Below are 20198 nucleotides of genomic sequence, written 5' to 3'. Positions count from 1 at the left end.
AAATTTAAAACCTTGCTTGAGAAGTGCGTATTTCATAAAAACAGTCTATCCTATAAATATTTCCAAGCAACCAACAATCAGCACAATAAGGTTGTTAATATCTCAGTATTTGGGCTGTACCTCTGAGCTTGAAAATGATCACTATTGCAGAATAATCTACTTACATGCATATAAAACTTGCTTCTCATTTACATACGCAGGGGAAGCACTGGACTGACCAGAGTAACATCACTAACCAAGATCATATTCCTGTGCAATGTCTTTTTATTTTTTTGAAAAAGCCATTTTTGGCATTCTTCTTAGTAGGGGACAAATTTTCTTCCTGTGTCTGTTTAGAACAATATTTTTTTAATCTGTTGCTTATCCATATCCTTAACTGTATTTGCATTAGCAGCTCTTTCTGTAAACAGTCCTATGAAAGCAACCCCCCCCCCTTTTTTTTTAATATAGATTGATAGATATCTCTCTGTATGCAAACTTGTAAGACTTGTATTAAAGAACTACCTGGCAAGTAATTTTTAACTTATACTCTTAAGTGATGTTTAGTCCCATCATAAAACATTACAATAGATTACATAAAGATTGATATCAGGAGAAAATAAACCATTAAAGCTCAGAGCAAAACATGCATTCACAAAAATATACTTATTAGCATTTTTTAAATTTTACTTCTCTAAGGGGAAGTAAGTAGTATTTGAGAAAACAAAACAATTTACAACATTTCTGCAAGAAGCGATACAAGTTTCCCCAAAATTTTGCCTAAAGAGTGACACGCTTCACTAAGCTTGCTTTCTTAAATCAGATGACTAAATGGAGAAAACCCCAAATCATGTTAAATATTAGTTCTCTGTTGTTTCTGCCACCAATGCTGAGCTTCAGGACAAATTTACCAATGTCTGTGCAAAAACATAGAAGTTCTGGAAATGAGCACGTAGTTACTTTTGATTTTCAGAAATGGTGACAAAATAGAGGAAAATTCCACTTGACAGTACATACACAGGATGTTTTACTTGCAAGGAAAGTGATGCTACAAAGCCAATTGTATCAATCAAATTAACATGAAAAATTTAGCTTCAAATCCTGGTTCTCCTTAAAGAGTTTGCTCCACGTTCTATGAGATTGCATTTTTAGGAAAAGTGTCTTCTGCAACTAGTGAGATATTTAGGAGTATTTCTACATTTATGAGGAATAAAATAAAGAAATCCACACTTTAACTTGAGGGTTTTTTCCCTCTGCCCAACAGTGTAGCATGTATTTCTGATTTTACCTGTTAAAATATTTGTAATGTATATATTTAATAATGGAATTTTCAAACACATTAGAACTACAAAATAGTAGCTTAAAAGTAAAATTGGTTTTATTCGACCTAGAACAAGTACCCTACTATTAATCTAGTATTCCTTACTACTTACCATATTATGATGCTGTCATAAGTAAAACCTAGTTTTTCTTCAGCATGGCCAGTATTACAAAGAAGCTGAAAATAAAAGAAATCATCCGTTATTTATAACTCTCTAAAAACCTGAAAAATGTCTGGTAATGCTTTCAAAGAAACCTGAGGAATTAAATTCATCTTTCATTCACTGCAATGGAAAGGGTGCCAGCTTCACACTGCCTTGAAAGCCTCTGCTGCTGGTATTCCATTCATATATACGCCAGCCACACACAGTCCTTTGGCCTCTTACTAGATAAAAGCTTGTACAATTGTGTGAGCTGCCTGTTGGTACATTTTTAATCTCCACCTACTTCAGGTTGCTCGCCTTGCTGCCTTTCAGCTCTGCTCAGAAGAGTGAGTAGTTGGGAAATTGGTAAACAGCCTGAACACAGATGAAAGACTGAAGTCAAAGCGCACACGACATTTGCATTCAAAAAGAGGTAGGGCTGCAGGGAGAGTCTTGAAGCAGAGAAAGAAACCGATGAACCATGCTCGTGTTTTGCAAGAGCAAAGGCACATGAAAAAATTCAGAAGGAGCCACCAATGACAAGTGTCCCATAACTGACCTTGATTTTCAGTGGTACAAAACATCACAAATTCTGCGAAATCAATGACAGGCCAGGCTCACGGTGTCAAAAGTTGAATTCACACACACGCAGGAGACACCCATAACCTGTAGCAACTTCTGAACAATTCAACCATATCTGTCAGTTCTGAGCACAAGACTGAAGATTTACAAGTGCAGTATTTGTGTTCAAAACCAATCTCAAAGGAGAAAACTAGAGTATGCTAACATTTTAGCCTCTTGAGAAAAGAAAAACAGTCTCTAAGAAAAGCTGCTGCTGTTCTCCTTTGGAATAGTGGCAGTAAAATTCCTAATAATCTCATTTACTATGCTAAAATTATAAAATACTTTAATACTAGGCCCAAATCCCAAAGTACTTTTCCAAGCACTTTCAAAAACTCCAGTGACTAATAATGGCTGCAGTAGATGTGCACTTTGCCCTCTCTTTTCAAAAAAGTATGCATTCAGTTTTAAACCAGTGCAGTATTAACAGCATTTCCTCAGTGAGAAATTCAGCAAGTGTTTATGCTAACGAACACCACTCTTCTGAAATTATAAAAACAATTCTGTGCCATATTCATTTTATGTATTTAGTACTAAGCATAAGAAACTTATTACAAAAAAAGTTAACTTGAAGTTGTTATAAGTTGAAATATTTAACATGTCCCGTGCTTCCATTACGTTGTTCACTTCCACCTAAAAATCAGCATATTACTTAAAAACGGAATTTCAGTGCAAACTGATTTCATTAGCATGATGGTTTAAATTCAAACAATATTTGGGTTTATGCTCAACAACTGCAAACTCTTTCAAGGACCACGTTGCATTTTAAGAAATTATTTTTCATCTTGCGAGAAAAGCACATAGTGGTAACACTGAAACCCAATGTTAAAATAAGAAGATACATTAATAAATTGGCCTGGATCCACTCCATATTTTGGCTCAAATCATCTTAGCTATTTGAAATATTTTGGATTTTCCATTTTTTTTATAACAATGGCTATACTCAAAGGTGATTATAAAATGTAAGAAAAGTTACTATACAACCTATTTTTCCCCACCTTTCAAATTTACGTGATAATAAAACTAGGCAATTGCATGCATTAACTGCTTATGACAGTATGTCACATCCCACTATCAATCTATTTTTATGCTGTGTTGTTGGACTGCCTAAGGCCACCACTGCTGCTTTAGCATTTCTATTGACATTTTATGAACTGTAAAAATTGGCTGGCAGAGTGTAAGCAAAACAGTGTGAGAAGATAGTGAGTAAAAATACTTCATTGCTCAGTTTCAGCAAACTGCATCAATAGTTGTTTAGGCTCATCATTTACAAATCTAAACTTTCCTCATCATTCCACCCCCCACACGAATGAGAAATCCTACTTTGACTTACCAGATCACCCTTAACAGCCTTTTTTTCTGCTTAAAAGGACTGAATAATATTTCTGAGGTAGGAAAAAAAAAACATCTCTGGGAAAGCAAAAGATAAGTAATACAACAATTTACAAAGTAGATGCATTTCAGCAACAGTTGAAAATAAGTGCAATCCTTCCAAACTCAATGCAGAAGAGAAACCTGAGTCTTTCCAATATTATACTTCAAATAAAAATTATACCACTGCTGAAAAATTCCACATTATTTAAAAATAAATAGATTAGTTACAGATTAGATACAGAAAAGTATCTTCTAATTAAAAGAAGTTAAAAGACTATTTACCAGGGCAAATTGGAAAAAAAAAAATCACAAAATAAAATAATTTAAGCTACATTAAGTACATGCAAAATTCTCCTCTATTCTTAGTTTGTTATCCAGTCCATTGATCATACAATAACATTTCTTTGATAGAGATTTTAAGTCCAGTTTAAGTCTTGATTCAGAACAGAATGAAGGTTAATGTAGTTCTGTTTACACAGCAAAGAGGAATCACATTAGCCTAATTCAAACAGGGTTTCACAATTCTGTTTTCAATATGGTATTTTACCCAGGGAGCACAATAGTCTATGCACAGAATTCACACTAATATAAGAGTTCAACAGGAACTATAACCAGTGGCAGTGGCTATGTCATGTAATACAGTACTAACCAGCAGTAGAAAATATGTTACCTTCTCAAACAGTTAAGACTAGGAGATGGAGGTTTCATTTTCCACGAGCCAAAGAACACGTCTCCCAAATCTCAGCAGCCCCCATGAATTCTTTTACCCTCACTATGTATCACAGTGTAAGCAGTTATAAGGGTTTGAAAAGGTTTCTGCTGCATTTTTGGCTACAATATTACACTATCACAGTCTCTTAAAATCATATCTTTTCATTTGTTCTGGAAGAAACAAAATTACTTCAGGACATTAATGTCATTTTATCTGAGAGATTGCTTTACATGCAAACCTTTGCCATCAGTGCATCTATTTTTAATGCCAATAGGTTCAATCAATGTCTTTCTACAATCAGGTCAATTTAATCATACCACTACCATTTTCCTTCATGGCTCACTACTTTACTTTTATTAATTTTATCACAACTTCCTTCTCCACTTCCTCCTACTTTCTCATATTTACTCTATTTTTATAACTTTTACAACATATCACCAAATGTGTAGCAGAAGGGAATGGGGAGGTTATAAGAAAGAGAAATAAATATACAGTGGCAAGCATTAAGCAAAATTACTAGAAAACATGCACATACAAGATGTACATAAAAATATCCTGTATTAATCGGTTACTTTTTGAATAAAAGATCTGCTATGCCAAAATTGATTTTGAAGATATTTTTGGAAATACAGTGAAAGCTGTTCATAAGAAGGTAAAGATTGTGATCATGCAAGATAAAAAAAATGGAACTGAAAGGCAAGAGTTTCTTACATCCAGAAATGCTAAGAATCATATCTTTAACATACAAGCATTTTTTCCATCTTACATCAGCTCTGAAAATGAAAGTTTAAAAAAAATGCTTCAGAACTTTTAAGATATTATGCAGCTGACTATGACTATCACCACATTCCCCTTTCCCTCAATCTACCCCTGCAACTGTGTTGTAACTGAAACGAAGTCGGTAACAACTTGTGACAAAATGCAACATTAAAAACTAGTTATTTAATGAATAACAGAAATCACAATTAAATGATTTCTTCTCTGCATCTACTAAACCCCACCTCCTACAATACCTTTCTTTCACCTCTCTTGCCTGCTGTCAACACTCCCCACTACCTCTATCCTCCACACAACACTTAAAGCTCCAGCCTACGGCCCCATCCCCTCTTTAATCCTCTCCCTCGCCCTAAAGCAAAAGTATCTTACCATTCCCACTCAGTCCTTGCCTATTGCCTCTTGCCTTATGAGTAGAGCTGATTCTGAGATAGACACACGCTAGCAGGCCAACAAATGCCATGTCTCAGTTTCCTGATGAATCAGGCACAACAGAATTGAGATGTCCCTGCCTGTGCCTTTCACCAGAACCTCTTCAGGACTATGAAGCTCTCCAGAGCAACCAAGCCCTCCCCAGCCACTAAGATACTGAGGGTTGAGGAGTAAAGCTCGTTTAGTTTTGTTACAACTCTTCCCTAATGGGGAAACCAACAGGCACAGCAGCAGGAAGTGGATGCTGAGGAAATAACAGATTAAGCACATTTAAAACTTCACCCAAATACTCCCTCAACCTTTCTCATTATGAGGACTAGTAGAGGCAAAACAAATCTACCAAACAGCCAACTTTCATCAAAGTTGTACGAGACAACACCTAGAAAAGGAAATAAGCTGTATATACGCATATGTACGCACACACTTGTGTATATATATATATATGTATAGGTACGTACATATGTATGTATGTTTACTGGTGGCAGACTACCACCAAAACAAACTAAAAAAATTAGAAGGCACTTACTCTTACACACGCTGTCATCACTACACTTCACATACGGAAGAATTCTTAGCATTGCTTATCATCGTTGCTCAAAATTGAACAAAATAAAAGCCTTGCTTAGTTCTTTAGAAAATAACTTAGAGTATAAACAGAAGTAATGAGAAGAAAAATTCTGTTTTACAGCTATAAAATCTACATCAGTAGAGAAGTGCTTTACAGTTACCTTTCTCCCATCCTTCCTTCAATGACATTCAAAGTTGCAATCATTTAAACACTACATCATGCAAAATCCTTGAAAACAAACATTTTAGTTTATTTTTCCCAACAACATCAACACCCCCCCCATTGAGACATTTTCCCATCATTAATTCCTCACCACCTTTTCTAGCTAAATTCTAACAGCATTCACGAATAGATAAAAACTGCACATAACTCTGGCACATGAAAAACTGGAAAAAACATAAACAGTTAGGTGCAGTGAGTAAGTTATCTCCCTTCTTGTATCTACTAATGATTGTGTTCCACTAAGACTATGGCTTATTTTAGTGGTTGCCTGGACCACGGTTTCACATTTATCTCTATAGGTGCATTGTTTAATGTCAATCTATGCAAAGGGAACTATAACAAGAAAAGCAGGAATTTTTCTCAGAAAGCAGGCTGCAAGATGAAATAGATGCCAAACTGTTGGTCCTGACAGATGACTAATTTCAAGTATTTGCAAACTTTTCAAGGGACTAGATTTCTTCTGATGGACCCATAAATTAGTAGAGCTCTTGAAGCTGCTGTGCCCACAACAGCAGCCTGTGGACACTGGTCAGATCCAGCAAGTGCTCTTGAAATGCAACTACATTATCATTTTTGTTTGGATCATGAGTGCGCTTCTGAAGTGAGCCTCCTGTCATTCCACTTACTGTACTTTGGCTCGTATCCTGAGTGGTCTTGAGAGGAAATTAAAGCAGAAGATGTGTTCCAGGAACTCACCTAACATGCTTCAACTGTTAAAGGGCATTCAGTTCACAGGACTAGATTAGAGTTAGTCCAGAGTAAGCACTCCTCACCAAATGCATTTAGTGTGGATATTAACTCCTCAATACCAACTGTTTTCCTCTGTACATGTGCTCCCACCACGCACCCACTTGCTAATGTAGAAAGAAACTTGATCTTACCTTGAAACTCGAACAGAGTCATGAAACTTGATCACAGTTATGACTTTAAGCGCAACTAACAGACTGCATGGATACAAGATTCTGAATCTGATGATAATTATTAAAGTGTGTGTGAGCGTATTTACACAAGAGAGAAAGAATAGATAAAACTGACTGAAAAAAGTATATGCAGTATTAGTTATTAGCGGTTTCCTTGTGTTCCAACGCCCCCTTTACTTATGTATTGGCTTTCTTAACAGTTTACACAATGTAATGAGTTTACACAATGTAAAGAGGATTTATAGCTATAAAAGAATTTAGAAGTTCTGCAAGATCAGAATTCAAAATGTTTCAGTGATTTGACAAGAATGTCCAAACTGGATAGGAAAAATAACGAGATGAAGGGAACACTGTATCGTATCACTCAGTGTACCACACGGTAAGAAAGATACGGAAAAGCTGAAAGGAGTCCAGAAGAGAAATACAAGATACCCAGAAAACATCCAGAATGTCAAATACAATAACAAATTTCAAAAGAAACGAGCATAAAATGCTACTTTAAAAAAGTGGTGGTCATGGTGGGGTGAGTGGAACCACATCTGTAGAAAGTACAAGGATGTATGCAACAGCCCTTCCCACCCATCCCCCATACTGCAGAAGAAAGCAAAACAAGATCTGTGAGCAAACTATAAACCAAATGAGTTAATGTCATGCAGTTTCCAAAAAGGCAAATTTTACCCTCAGAAATATTAACAGGATTCCATTATGTTCCAGATAAGAAATACTTCTTTCACTTTATGGGCTGCTCACAAAACTGGGTGAGGAACAATTCTGGGCACCAGATTTTAAGACCGGAAAAACTGGAAAAAGTGTAGCAGAAAAATATATAAGATGATCAGAAAATACATCCATGAAGGCTAAGCAATTGGGTTTATTTAGTCTAGGAAAAAAGCTGGCAAAAGTAAGGTTGGATTGATGCATGTTTAAAAGAGGGGGAAAAAAAAGTCATAGAAGGCTGTTATAAAGAAGATACTGTTCAGCTGGTCCTAATGCTTTGTGTATTTGCTTAGTCATAAATGCTTGGTCTTAAACACGCTTAAGGCAAATCCAGTCTTAACTTAGGCACTTTCTGCCCATTTCACCTTTAAACAACATTAAGCAGGTTAATCATTCTAGACCAAACGCAGTGATTTTTGTAGACAGCTGAATTCCTGACAAAGCCAGGTATAACCAGCATGTTTTTGACTTTAACAATTAATATGCAATGTCATTGTAACTTAAGTCTGTAGGCGCCAGCAGAACAAGAACACTAAAGTCTGCTTTGTATGTTAGCATTTCACTAGATATTATTTGAATTCTTTAATATTAAAAAAACATTTTTGCTTAATTTCAAGTGTATTTTTGTTTTGCATTTTTTGTTAAAAACTACCTATCGATCAACTCTAAAATTCACATTTTTTGATATAATGGTAAGTGAATGGGAATAGTACAGATTCCTTGAGTGAATGATTTAATATTAGCACAAAATTATATTTACTCTAGGCCAGACAATGAGTAACTTGCAGTGAAGTTTTTTTTTCGTGTTTACTGTCAGCTATGAGTTTTTCATGCTACTTGGATGAGTCATAGCAATATGAGTAACACATCAACATGTCTTGGAAACAGTAGCTCAAAACAACAAAACCACAGGAGGTCAACAGCATATACAATTTGGGTGTATATTCAAATCATTCAAATTTATATATAACAATATTCACAGTAATTAATAGGTAAAAATATGATATTATTCTATGGATCCAATTGTTGTCCCATTGCAGTTACTGTACTGTAATTTTGGAAATACAGTTTGAACCACCATAGGCAGTGAGAGACTGCTTAGCAGGTTTTAGTCTCTCCTTTTTCCCATAGGAAACTACACAGAAGCTAAAGAGTTTTTGCTTGATTTAAAATAATTGTTTCTAAAATCTTTGGCATCACTCTTGCATCAGAGGAGTCCTTACTGAAACTATAGACTCTGGATTTGCATCCATTTACTCTTCAAATTTGTTCCACAGCTGAGTGTTCCTAAGGGGATGTTTTATTCTTATCTGCTATGTATTTCATCATGGGGTATCAGGTTTTGGCCACAGTGGTATAGTTTTTTGGATGAACCTTATGGTCAGTCAATATTGCATTCAGATTCAAAGATAGTTGGGCTTTGCAAATGACAGCCAAGACTCTGAAACAACAACAGAAGCAGAACAAGAAACAATGCAAGCACATACGAATAAGACAGATGCACTCGGTGAAAACCTCTGTAGCACCACATGCTATCCATAGCCCAGTTAAATTAAGCAGCATAGTCAAAAGTTAACAGATATATAAATCAGAGTAGCAAGAGCTCATTAAATAATGAGGAAATTAGTTCCTACCAAATTGAAAAGCAGCATTTTTTTGTATTATTGATGCTATTACATTGTTAGGGTTAAGCTAAAATGATTAATCAAGTTTCATTTCGTCCTTAAAGAAACAACTTTCTCTTTGAATTAAAACGAAAAAACCTTATAATAACGTCTGTGAATTTTTTTGCACTGCATTATTTAAATATGCTTTTAAGTTTAAAAAGGTATAAAGGATCTCTCAAACTAATAGTAGAATAAGCCATCTATAATAAAGCCATCTAAATGATTATTTCAAATCCAAACCTTATTTTCCACTAGGTATCTACAATTGTAGAGTCCTTCTGGCTTTCAGTATATTTCCACTAGGTAACTACAATTGTAGAGCTCCTTCTGGTTTTCAGTAATGTATCACTTCCTAACTCTCTTGGGGGTGGGGAAAACCCCAAAGAAATAACCAAGAGGTTTTGGTATTAATCAGCAGAAGTTGGGAAACTTCAAGGTGCCTATCTAGCTGGCCATACAAAGGAAAGAGGGCTAAGCCTAGTCAGCTTACTGAAGCTACAGACACTTGACTGTAGTTTATGAACTGCAGTGCTGACTGAAGGTGTCACTGACCATTTACTAGAGGTCAACTCCTCAAACCGTTTACACGTCAAAATTCAGGTTTGATTAAATAGTGATACAGGTGGTTTGAAGGCACATGATTATTTTTGTCCAATATAGATTAGAGAGTACTTCATAAGCCCTTCTGCCTGTAGAACTGTGGCTTCGGGTATCAGGTGATGAGAAGTGGATAGGGAGAAGGATACCGAAATCTGCCAAAGCTGCAATTTTGGGGGGGGGGGGGAAGTACCTCTTCCTAGCCTAAATATCACCAGAACTGTGAATGCTAGTTTCTTAGAGCTGAACTTACATGTTTCAGCACCTGTTAGGCAAGAATAACCTATGTTCGACAGTCAAAGAGCCAAGAATATGAACATTAATGTTACTACTAATAAGAAGTAATAGCTAAAATTTGATGAATGAAATGTAGGTTTGAATAAAATATCCTGCATGTAGCATAATTATGGGTGCTGTAGTGACTCAAATGCCACTAGTTATGGTTGACTTAATGACAGGAAGGACAAAAGAAAAAAGGATTTCCAATTCTTCAGCACAGGAATATCACACAGACTGTCTACCTCAGAGTATTATTCTTGTAGATAAAGTAAGAAATCCTGTTGACTGATGACCACTATTATCCTAAACAATTTTATATAAAATCATTTAACTTCTGTATAAAATCCCTGGAGTGCAGTTCAGTAATTTTTTTAAAAGGATGCTTGCTTCCCTTCTCCTACATAAAGGAGAAAAAAGACCCTAAACCTTAAAAATCTAGTCTTCTTTCAAAGAAAAAGCCTGAACCTAACATACCTCAGATATACTGGAATTAATAAGAAACTTCTTCTGTCAAGAACTCACAATAATAATATATCTAACTTGTTTTCACATGAATACAAACATTTTGTTAACTCTGACCAAAAAAAACAAACACTGTTTCATTGAAGTGTTCATCCATTTCCTAAGAAAGCAAACGTCACTCCAGTCTTCACAAGAAGGATCCAGGGAACTACAGGATGGTCAGCCTCAATCCCTGGAAAGGAGATGAAGCAGCTCATCCTGGATGCCATTTCCAAGCACATGAAGGACAAGAAGGTGATCAGGAGGAGTCAGCATGGATTCACAAAGAGGAGATCATCCTAATCAACCTGATAGCCTTCCACGAGAGGATGACTGGCTGGGTAGATGAGGGGAGAGCAGTGGATGTTGTCTACCTTGACTTCAGCAAGGCTTTCAATACTGTCTCCCAAAACATCCTCAGAGGCAAGCTGATGAAATATGGGCTAGATGAGCAGACAGTGAGGTGGACTGAAAACTGGCTGAATGGCCAAGCTCAGAGGGTTGTGTTCAGTGACACAAAGTCTAGCTAGAGGCCAGGAACTAGTGGTGTCCCCCAGGGGTCAATACTGGGTCCAATCCTGTTTAAAACCTTCATGAATGACCTGGATGATGGGACAATATACACCCTCAGCAAGTTGCTGATGATACAAAACGGGGAGGAGTGGCTGATACACCAGAGGGCTGTGCTGCTATTCAGAGAGACCTCAGCAGGCTGGAGAAATGGGCAGAGAGGAACCTCATGAAGTTCAATAAAGAGAATTGTAAAGCCCTGCACCTGGGGAGGAATAACCCCATGCACCGGTACAGGCTGGGGGCTGACCAGGTAGAGAACAGCTCTGCAGAGAAGGACCTGGGAGTCCTGGTGGACAACAAGTTGACCATGAGCCAACAGTGTGGCCTTGTGACAAAGAAGCCCAATGGTATCTCAGGCTGCATTAGGAAGAGCATTACCAGCACATCAAGGGAGGTGATTCTTCCCCTCTACTCAGCCCTTGTGAGGCCACACCTGGAGGAGTGCATCCAGTTTTGGGCTCCCCAGTAAAAGAGAGATAGAGCTCCTAGAGCAAGTCCAACAAAGGCTCATGAAGACGATTAAGGGACTAGAGCATCTCTCATATGAGGAAGGGCAGAGAGAGCTGGCACTCTTTAGCGTGGAGAAGAGAAGACTGAGGGGGGAATCTTATCAACGTATATAGATAACTGAAGGGAGGGTATAGAGAGGACGAGTCAGACCCTTTTCAGTGGTGCCCAGATAGGACGAGAGGCAACGGGCACAAACTGAAACACAGGGAGTTCCATCTGAATCCAAGGAAAAAAGTTCTTGACTGTGAGGGTGACTGAGCACTGAACAGGTTTGCCCAGAGAGGCTGACGAGTCTCTGTCCTTGGAGTTATTCAAAAGCTGTATGGGCAGGGTCCTGGGCAAAGTGTTTTAGGTGACCCTGCTTGAGCATGAGAGTTGGACTAGACGATCTCTAAAGGCCCTTCCAACTTCAACTGTTCTGTGATTCAAATGTATGAGCTGCCTACTCTTTAGAGAGAAAATTTTTGAGGTAGGAAGCAGCTGCTCATACTGGTACTGACTTATCGTATCCTTTTTTAGCATAACAACATTCCTATCAGGAAAGCTGGTTTTATAGGTTTTCTGTATTATTTTATCACAAATAATGCTACAAATAAATTTCAAAGGTACTTTCCCCACCCTTGGGATAAATACCCTAGATAATCAGTAGCCTTTCACACAGATCACAAACACAAAAAACATGCAGACAAATCGAGTTTGTCACCACCACTGTGATTCCAAGGAAGGATACAAATATCCTCAGCTTTTAGCATAGCTAATGTCACAAAACTCCACTGTTTTCCCACACTCTTATTTCACTAAGAAGGAACTAAGATTATGTCAATACATGGTAGAGGACTGGAGTGCAAAAAGGAAATAAAACCATCTCCCCCAAGCTCCAGGCTTTCACTCTTAACCACTGGAATTAAAAACACAGAACTGTTCCAACCACAAAGGCAACAAGGCAATACATTTTGCAATCCTTATTCTATTTTCGTAACTGCATTTAAAATTCAAACAAAAATAGAAACCATTTTCACAATCAAATGTACAAGCTTACATTTCTAAGACTGTATTCCAGGGAGACCAATATAAGAACAAGTGCTAAACATCAAATAGAATAAGATGATTCAATTATACAGGGTTTTGATTCAGGATAAAAATCAGGTTACAAACTAGAGTCTCTGTCTTCTAAAGTTACATTTAATTTTACAAATTTTCCTTTTCACAAACATGTCATTTCCTGCCAGACTTAAGTTAAATTTATAAAAATCTTCTTAGTGTTTTTGTATATATTCTCCCATTTTAACACTATGATAAAGAAAGATGGCAAATTCTTCAAATATTTAATTATGAAATTACTTAATTTTTCAAAATCAACTTTTTAAAGGATGAACCAAAGGTCCTTTTAATTACATTATGTATATTTACTAATTTATCCAATTTATAGCTGCTTAACATCTGACAATTTTTAATAAGAAAATCAACACTGTTCTAAGATTCATAGTTTCAAATATCGGCTCTTCACCGGGAATCGCATATCTGCAAACCTAATTCAGCTCTTTGATTTTAAATCAACAGGACAATCTGGAGACATCTACATTCATAAATTTCCAGATCAGCACAAAGAGGAAATACAGCTACAACAGCCTTCTCTAGTAGAATAAAAGGCTTCCTTGACATAAAATCTGGAATCTCAGTAGCTGCAGCAGCATTTTGTCGGACAGTGGTTCATTCTGACATAAGCAGACCAGCAGCTGCAATAACGCAATGACCCAAAGAAAAGATTTCAACGTGTTCAGTTCCTCAGAGAGTCTATACACCTACACGTGCTCTGAACCAGCCCACAAAACAGAGCATTTACAAGTTGGTTACTAATGCACTGAAGATGGCAAGTAAACTTATCTTCTAGTAATTTTGTTCTCAGTATTCACCCTCCTCCTCACCTCCTACCAGATGAATCTCATACACAACTGATGAAGTGTTGCTGAGTCTTGCAAGGGGTGCCTTAAACAGCCAAGGAGCATGCCAACTCCAAAGATTATGACACATTTGTCCTTCTCATATCAACTAGATCCCCAAACCTGTCCTTGAGCATTCATTCTCTTTCACTTGAGATTCTCTAAAAAGCTGTCAAGCAACCACCTGGTTACTTTACTCAATGTCCTGTTATCAGCTCATCTACAACAATAATATAAACCCTGTTTTCCCCAAGTTCTCCACCATTACCTTCTTGACTACTGCTGATTACAGGATACATCCTGTTTGTCACTGAAACTTGGGTTTTATCTTCAGACACAGACCACTACCTGTGGCTCTCCAGCAGAAATGTGTACAACTAACTAGCTCCTTCCGTGCTGTCATTTGGAGATAGTCTTTTCAGTCTATCCATCACTGAAGCTCCATTTTCTCCTAGCTCACTTACAACAACACATATTTCCCTTGCCTTGACAGATGGGACGCTGGTCCAGCCACAGAGTGCTTCAAGTACATACCCTTTTCCTAACTCACTGTTCACGTGCCACCAGCCCTCTCTTTGATCTCCATCAGTTCCTCATCTACCAAAAAATGGTAGCTGCTCTCACTCTGAAGGCCTTTCATGGTTTCCTTCTATAACCTATCATCTCTCATTCTGTATTAAGTTATTAATTCTTGACTCTTATCAATTCACAATGTCAGCCTCCAACACATCTGTCATACTTTTAGGCAAATACCCTTCACGCCCTCATGACTTTGGAAGCTTAAACCTGGGAAAAGCACCTCAAAAAACTTGCAACACAGCCCATTTTCAGAAATCTTCCCTTTAAGTCTTTTTCACTAGGAAACCGACAGTGAAAGTTGACTTGGGCAATGGAAACGCCCAAATCACTGCATGTCATGCTCATCAGTACAGTCCCTTCACTGCACTTCATCAGTTTACATCCAGACAGCCTGGCATTTCAAATTCAATTCTGTGGAGAAAGAACCAATCCCTTAGCTCTATTTATGCAACCTGACCCACGAACTGCAATTTGATTCAGACTTCTAAGTACTACAGGATGACAAAAGATCAGCCAGTAAGGGAGGGAGAGAAAAAGACAAATTTCAGCATAACCCTGCATTCACATTTGCTCATACTTCTTTGCTCCTTTCCTCTCTTACTGCATCTAGATTCCTTACACTGCTTCATGCTACTAAACTATTTCATGAAGCTTCTGGCCAACACCTGACAGAGTACAAATAAAATATTTGGCCCATATGATCGCAAGTCCGATGACACTATTTGAGTTCTTACCTTAGTAAAATTATTCAAATGACCTAGTTTTCTCATATTTGAAACACCTTGTAATTTGGCCACATTTTGGAGAATCTCCCTCATGTTATCACAGGGCTCTGCAAAAGAAAAACAGGTTATTAGCAGATACGATTAAAAAACAAAAACCCAAAAACATGTATTCAGCATCCATGTTTCCTAAACATAATTGATATTTTCCTGGTAGAGATTTTTAAAATTAAAACCAGCAATTTTTAATTAAGGATGCAGACCACTTTCCTTCAAGGAGTATCAATTTGATTTATGTCCAAAATCAAAACCAAGTATACCTCTAGAATAAATGCTAAAGCTCATGGAGGGGAGAGACTCCTATTTGTAAAACAGTTTTTAATCCATATCTTAGATTTACAGTTTACAAAGATACCTATTTAGTGATTGAAACCCCAATCTTAGTATCTCATATCTGAACAACTTTATCTGCAATCCCCCTGTAACTTAAAGGCAAAATATTCCTTCCTCAGAAGTAAAGAGTAAAGTAAAAACATGTTACAGGCTACTACCACACTACATAATTATGATTCTTTTTCAGATAAAGGGTCAATGGGATTTTGGGAAGACAAGACTCTTCTGCTCTCCATATTAACCTGTGTCCACAGTCACCCTAAACTTAACTGGAGCACTGGGACTTGCCAGCAATATGGGAAGCAAACTACAAGGTGACCAGGAGAACTGGGAACTACTTCCCCCTCTCCCCACTTTCTTCCTCAGGGTCCACAATCCTAACAAAAAACAAGATTCGGATTCCCGTTAATGACCTGACACTTTGCTGGGAAATACAAGAGGACTGCCAAACACAGGGAAAAGAGACGGCATTGTCCTGCCTCTGGGAATGAGGCTGGAAGTTCAGGCAAAGTGGGACTGGGCAGTTCAGGGCAGGACTTGGCACACAGAGATGCACACACAACTACTGTAACAGAAACTGCAGTAATTTCTGTGCACGATCCTATTGTGGTAGAGTGGCCTTCAAAGCAAGCTGCTTGACGGCAGGATTCTTGTGCAATCTCGGATTAGACACTTCATTCTGTGACAAGCAGTTCACCAACACTACCAACAGTACTACAGTTTTAAATGTACAAAATACCAAGACCATGCTGGAGACATGAACTGTTGAAAAGTATTACATTATCCAAAAAATAAAAAACTGCATTACATAAAACAAAGTCTTCAGAAAAAGACAGGAGTCCATATCACTAGACATCTGGAAAGTGGCAAAAAGGCAGGTTTTGTGTGTGGTGCCCCATATTAATTTACAGTAAAAGATTCTTGTTTCCTACTGTAGTATGGAGAGCTACAGCTGAAAATGTGGAGGCCTTTTACCTCCCTGCTCATCCTGAAAGAGTACCAGAAGGAAACCAGAATTTGCAGGAATGTTAAGGAAGCACCTTCTTGCCATCTCTCTACAAACCAACCTGAGTTTGTAATCAACTTTTGTAGTTTAAAAACTTAAAGAGCAAAAATTTGGAAAATCAGACATAACTAGCAATCTTATGAGGAGATATCCAGAATCTATTTGGAAAGACAAGAGCCCATGCTTACTCTATCATCAGGCACACGAGGCAGTATTTATTTAGAGATTAAGACACCTACATGTAGGTACCTGAATCAAGGTGTGTAAATCAGTCCCAGATGTCTCAGGTCCTGCTATAGTCAATTGAGATCTTGCCTATCAGCCAATGAAGCCTACAGAGATGACCCTGAGTAGCTATAAGGTGTCTACACAAGGGTTAGCTGAATTAATTGTATTGATTACACTGCTTATAGCATACATGCAGACATTTACAATGTAGGCTCCTAAATATGGGCAATCTCAGTCATAACTGGCTTGATATAAAATATCCTCCCTCACGAATCTTAGTCCCAGCAATAAGCATAGTCGACTGTTAGGTACAACCACGACTATTGACAGAGCTATCTTGCATTTTAGAACACTATGCACAGTTAAAACAAATATCCAATAAGCTTCGTATTTAAATTGGAACATTTATATGCATGTGCTTGGACCCTGCAACAAAAAATGATCTTTCATAGGATCACAGAAATTAGAAACAATGAAGATTTTACTACCAGATCTATCCCATGTTTGGGATTCCTTTGCATAGTTTATTTTCCAGGGGTTAACTTGGTTTTAGAGGTTTCCAGTAGCACAGGCCATACAGAGAAACACTGAAGACAAGTACGTTGGGGCAGTTATAGCACTACAAACGGTTTATACCATAACCTCTAATTTCAAGGGAACATAATAAAAGAGGAAAATAACTTCCTGATAATTTGGTTTCTCTGAAAATACAGTTTGGCAGATTTCTACTCTTGAGCTTGTCGTGTGGTATGGGTGGGAATTTTCCTGGCTCACAGAACTTTTGGACTTGTAACATATCCACATTTATGCCACAAGAAAGATCGGACATGAGTAGTCTCTAACCCTCTAGAATGTTCTCCTTCAATTCTCTGAAGAATTAGCAGCAAAAATAATTTTCCAAAATGACAAGACACAGGTTTATACAGTTTTAATTTTGAAAGTGCAGATGGTTACACACCCAGGATAAATCTCTACTGAAATGAAACTCAGTATTAGACAGGAAAGACCATGAGACTACCTAGACAATCTCTCGTGCATCATAGGCAACCGATATTTCTATGCAATGATATCACAGGCAGCAACTTGGAACTGACTGAAGCACACTCTGCAAAGAGGCAACCAACCTGGATTTGAAGAAACCGGGATTTGAAGATTCGGTTGCAATAGTGTATCTTTTTAACAAAGCTGTCTAATTAAGATGTGCACTAGAACCATTTTATTCCAAAAGTGTATCAAAAACCGCACTTACAGCAACATTGGCCTCTTTCTGCAGAAAAAAAGCTGTCATTTGTAGGGAGACAGAAAAGTTTGAGGAAAAAAGTCTTTGTTGCGTCTAGCACAGCAGCAAAGTGTTTCCCAAAAGCTTCGCTACCAGAAAAGTATTTTGAACCACAATGGAGATTCCAGTATAAGATGCAATGGGAAAACTGAGAACAAGGCAGTCCTTTCCACTGTCAAATTGATAATATGAACAAAACAAGTTACCTGGCTCACAAATTTGATCATATCAACAGCACTAGTACTGCAGAAAAAAACAAGACAGTAAAGAAATAACTACTCTCTAATAGCACACTAGTTCAGAAAGAACTAAACTTATGGAAGGCTTTTATCTTTGTCGGTTCAAGTCTTGTTTCATACTTGAAAAGAATCTTCAAATCTCTTGCAAAAAATTAACAAAAGAATTGTGACATATTAAGTTCAACAAAAGACTATCCTTATTTTCCTCTTCTGGAGATGCACCATATATTACAAAAGTAGAAAATTTACTCAATTACTCTATCATGACTCATTTTTATTAAAAATAAAGCCAACAGGGAAGGGAGGCAGGCCCAACAATTTTATGAGATGCAGATGTAAAAGAACTTAAAATAATCTGACTTCACAAATGGAGATATATTCTCCAGAATTTTGTCCCTTAAATTAAAATGGGCTTGTAAACAGACTAAATACATTACGGATTCTACCAACTAACATGGCTTCCCCTTAATCAAAAATCACATCCGGTACTGCACATCTTCCTGTCCCAAAATCTTACATAATAGCATTGAAGGACAAGGGTTAACCCAGAAAGGAAATATACATGCTGCATAATCTGAGATTCAGTCGCCAAAAAGTAGTAGTATAAGTGGTCTTAACTTTTCATTGTCAAGCTAAACATCTCATCCTGGTGTTGACAAGCACAATTTTTTTTTGGATGACCTCAGTTCAGACTACTGCTGCAGAGATTTCTTAGCTCTCTGATTATACTAGCTCTTATTCTGCACCCCTTCAGTAGTTCTTGCTTTTCTATCTGGGAAAAAAATACAAAATAAAAAAAATAAATAAAGAGAAGCTCTTCATCATAAACTTAAGACCCCTTAAGAGCTTATTCTTTCCTGACTTACCTCATTTATTACTGAGATGCTGACTCGCCTCGAATCAGCCCATAATGACAACTGAGTATCTTCACATTTTTCCCACGGTGCTTCTGAGGGTGCAGTTGTGCAAAATGACTGAGCTGACCTTACAGCTTTCTTCCCATGAAAGGGCACAACTCCTTCCCTTACTTTCCTTCCTTCTGCTCTATCCCACTATTTGAGATACCCCTTCCTTTACATTACTCTGGCACCTATCAGCTTCACATTAAAATGGTGCTGCTTGCTAACTCAGTAGATAGCTTTTTAATCGTTCTGGCTGTGTTGGTCTTCTGCTGGATTAGTGAGTCAAACTGGATTACTACAGAGTCATACAAGAATCAGCACACACGTGTCTCTGCCAGCAAGAAGCTCACAGGTAGAGCAGTGGAAGCAGGACGTGCCCTTTTCACCAGAACAGAAACATTAAATAAAAGTCAGACTGTCTTATGTACCTCCACTTTTACATTTGGCAAGATGTCCTTATTAATATTTACATGGCTACATTGACTCAAATGTCATCTAATGATTTTTTACTGAGGTATACAAAAATTTCAAGCTGGCCCACTCAGGTTCTGCAACAACAACCTAAACTTGCTGATCATCACCGTCTCACTTTCTACACATCTGCCTTTCTTCACGGACAGCAAACACCTTGAAGTAGCACTTATCTTTGGTCTGTGCATTCATATTACACCAGATGCAGAGTCCTTGGTCTACAACTGTTTGCATGCACTGAGTAATGCCCTGCATGTCTAATGATAATCTTTAGCACTGCCAAAGCATTTCTTTTTTTATTTTTCTCAGTGGAATGGGTTAAAGTTGGCTTAAAGCCCTAGTCTCAAGAATTCAGTGATTCTCTTAGCCTTGAAGTAATTCACAGATGGACGCATATTAAAAATCTTCGAAGTTGTTTTGTTTTTGTTGTCTTAAAAAAAAAAAAAAAAAAAAACCTACAAACACTTGCATGACCTGTCGGGCCTGACTCATTTTTCCACCCCTTCAGGACTGTGATATTGTTTTTCCCC

The 20198-nt window shown here is 37.5% G+C and overlaps 1 protein-coding gene across 1 annotated transcript in view; it reads right to left on the bottom strand.

Annotated features, from left to right (window-relative positions):
• The window catches only part of LOC112983590 (rapamycin-insensitive companion of mTOR), a 93527-nt gene that overhangs the window by 61523 nt on the left and 11806 nt on the right, over nt 1-20198 (bottom strand). The window contains exons 3-4 of the mRNA XM_064502082.1: nt 15163-15260; nt 1413-1477 (exon numbers count right to left, since the gene is read on the bottom strand). Of these exons, the coding sequence (XP_064358152.1) occupies nt 1413-1477; nt 15163-15260 (163 nt within the window). The remainder of the gene's footprint in view (nt 1-1412; nt 1478-15162; nt 15261-20198) is intronic.

This window comes from Dromaius novaehollandiae, chromosome Z (genome assembly GCF_036370855.1).
Source record: "Dromaius novaehollandiae isolate bDroNov1 chromosome Z, bDroNov1.hap1, whole genome shotgun sequence".
Lineage (NCBI taxonomy): Eukaryota > Metazoa > Chordata > Aves > Casuariiformes > Dromaiidae > Dromaius > Dromaius novaehollandiae.
Note: the sequence above shows the minus strand (reverse complement) of the source record. Positions and strands in the feature narration are given on the sequence as shown.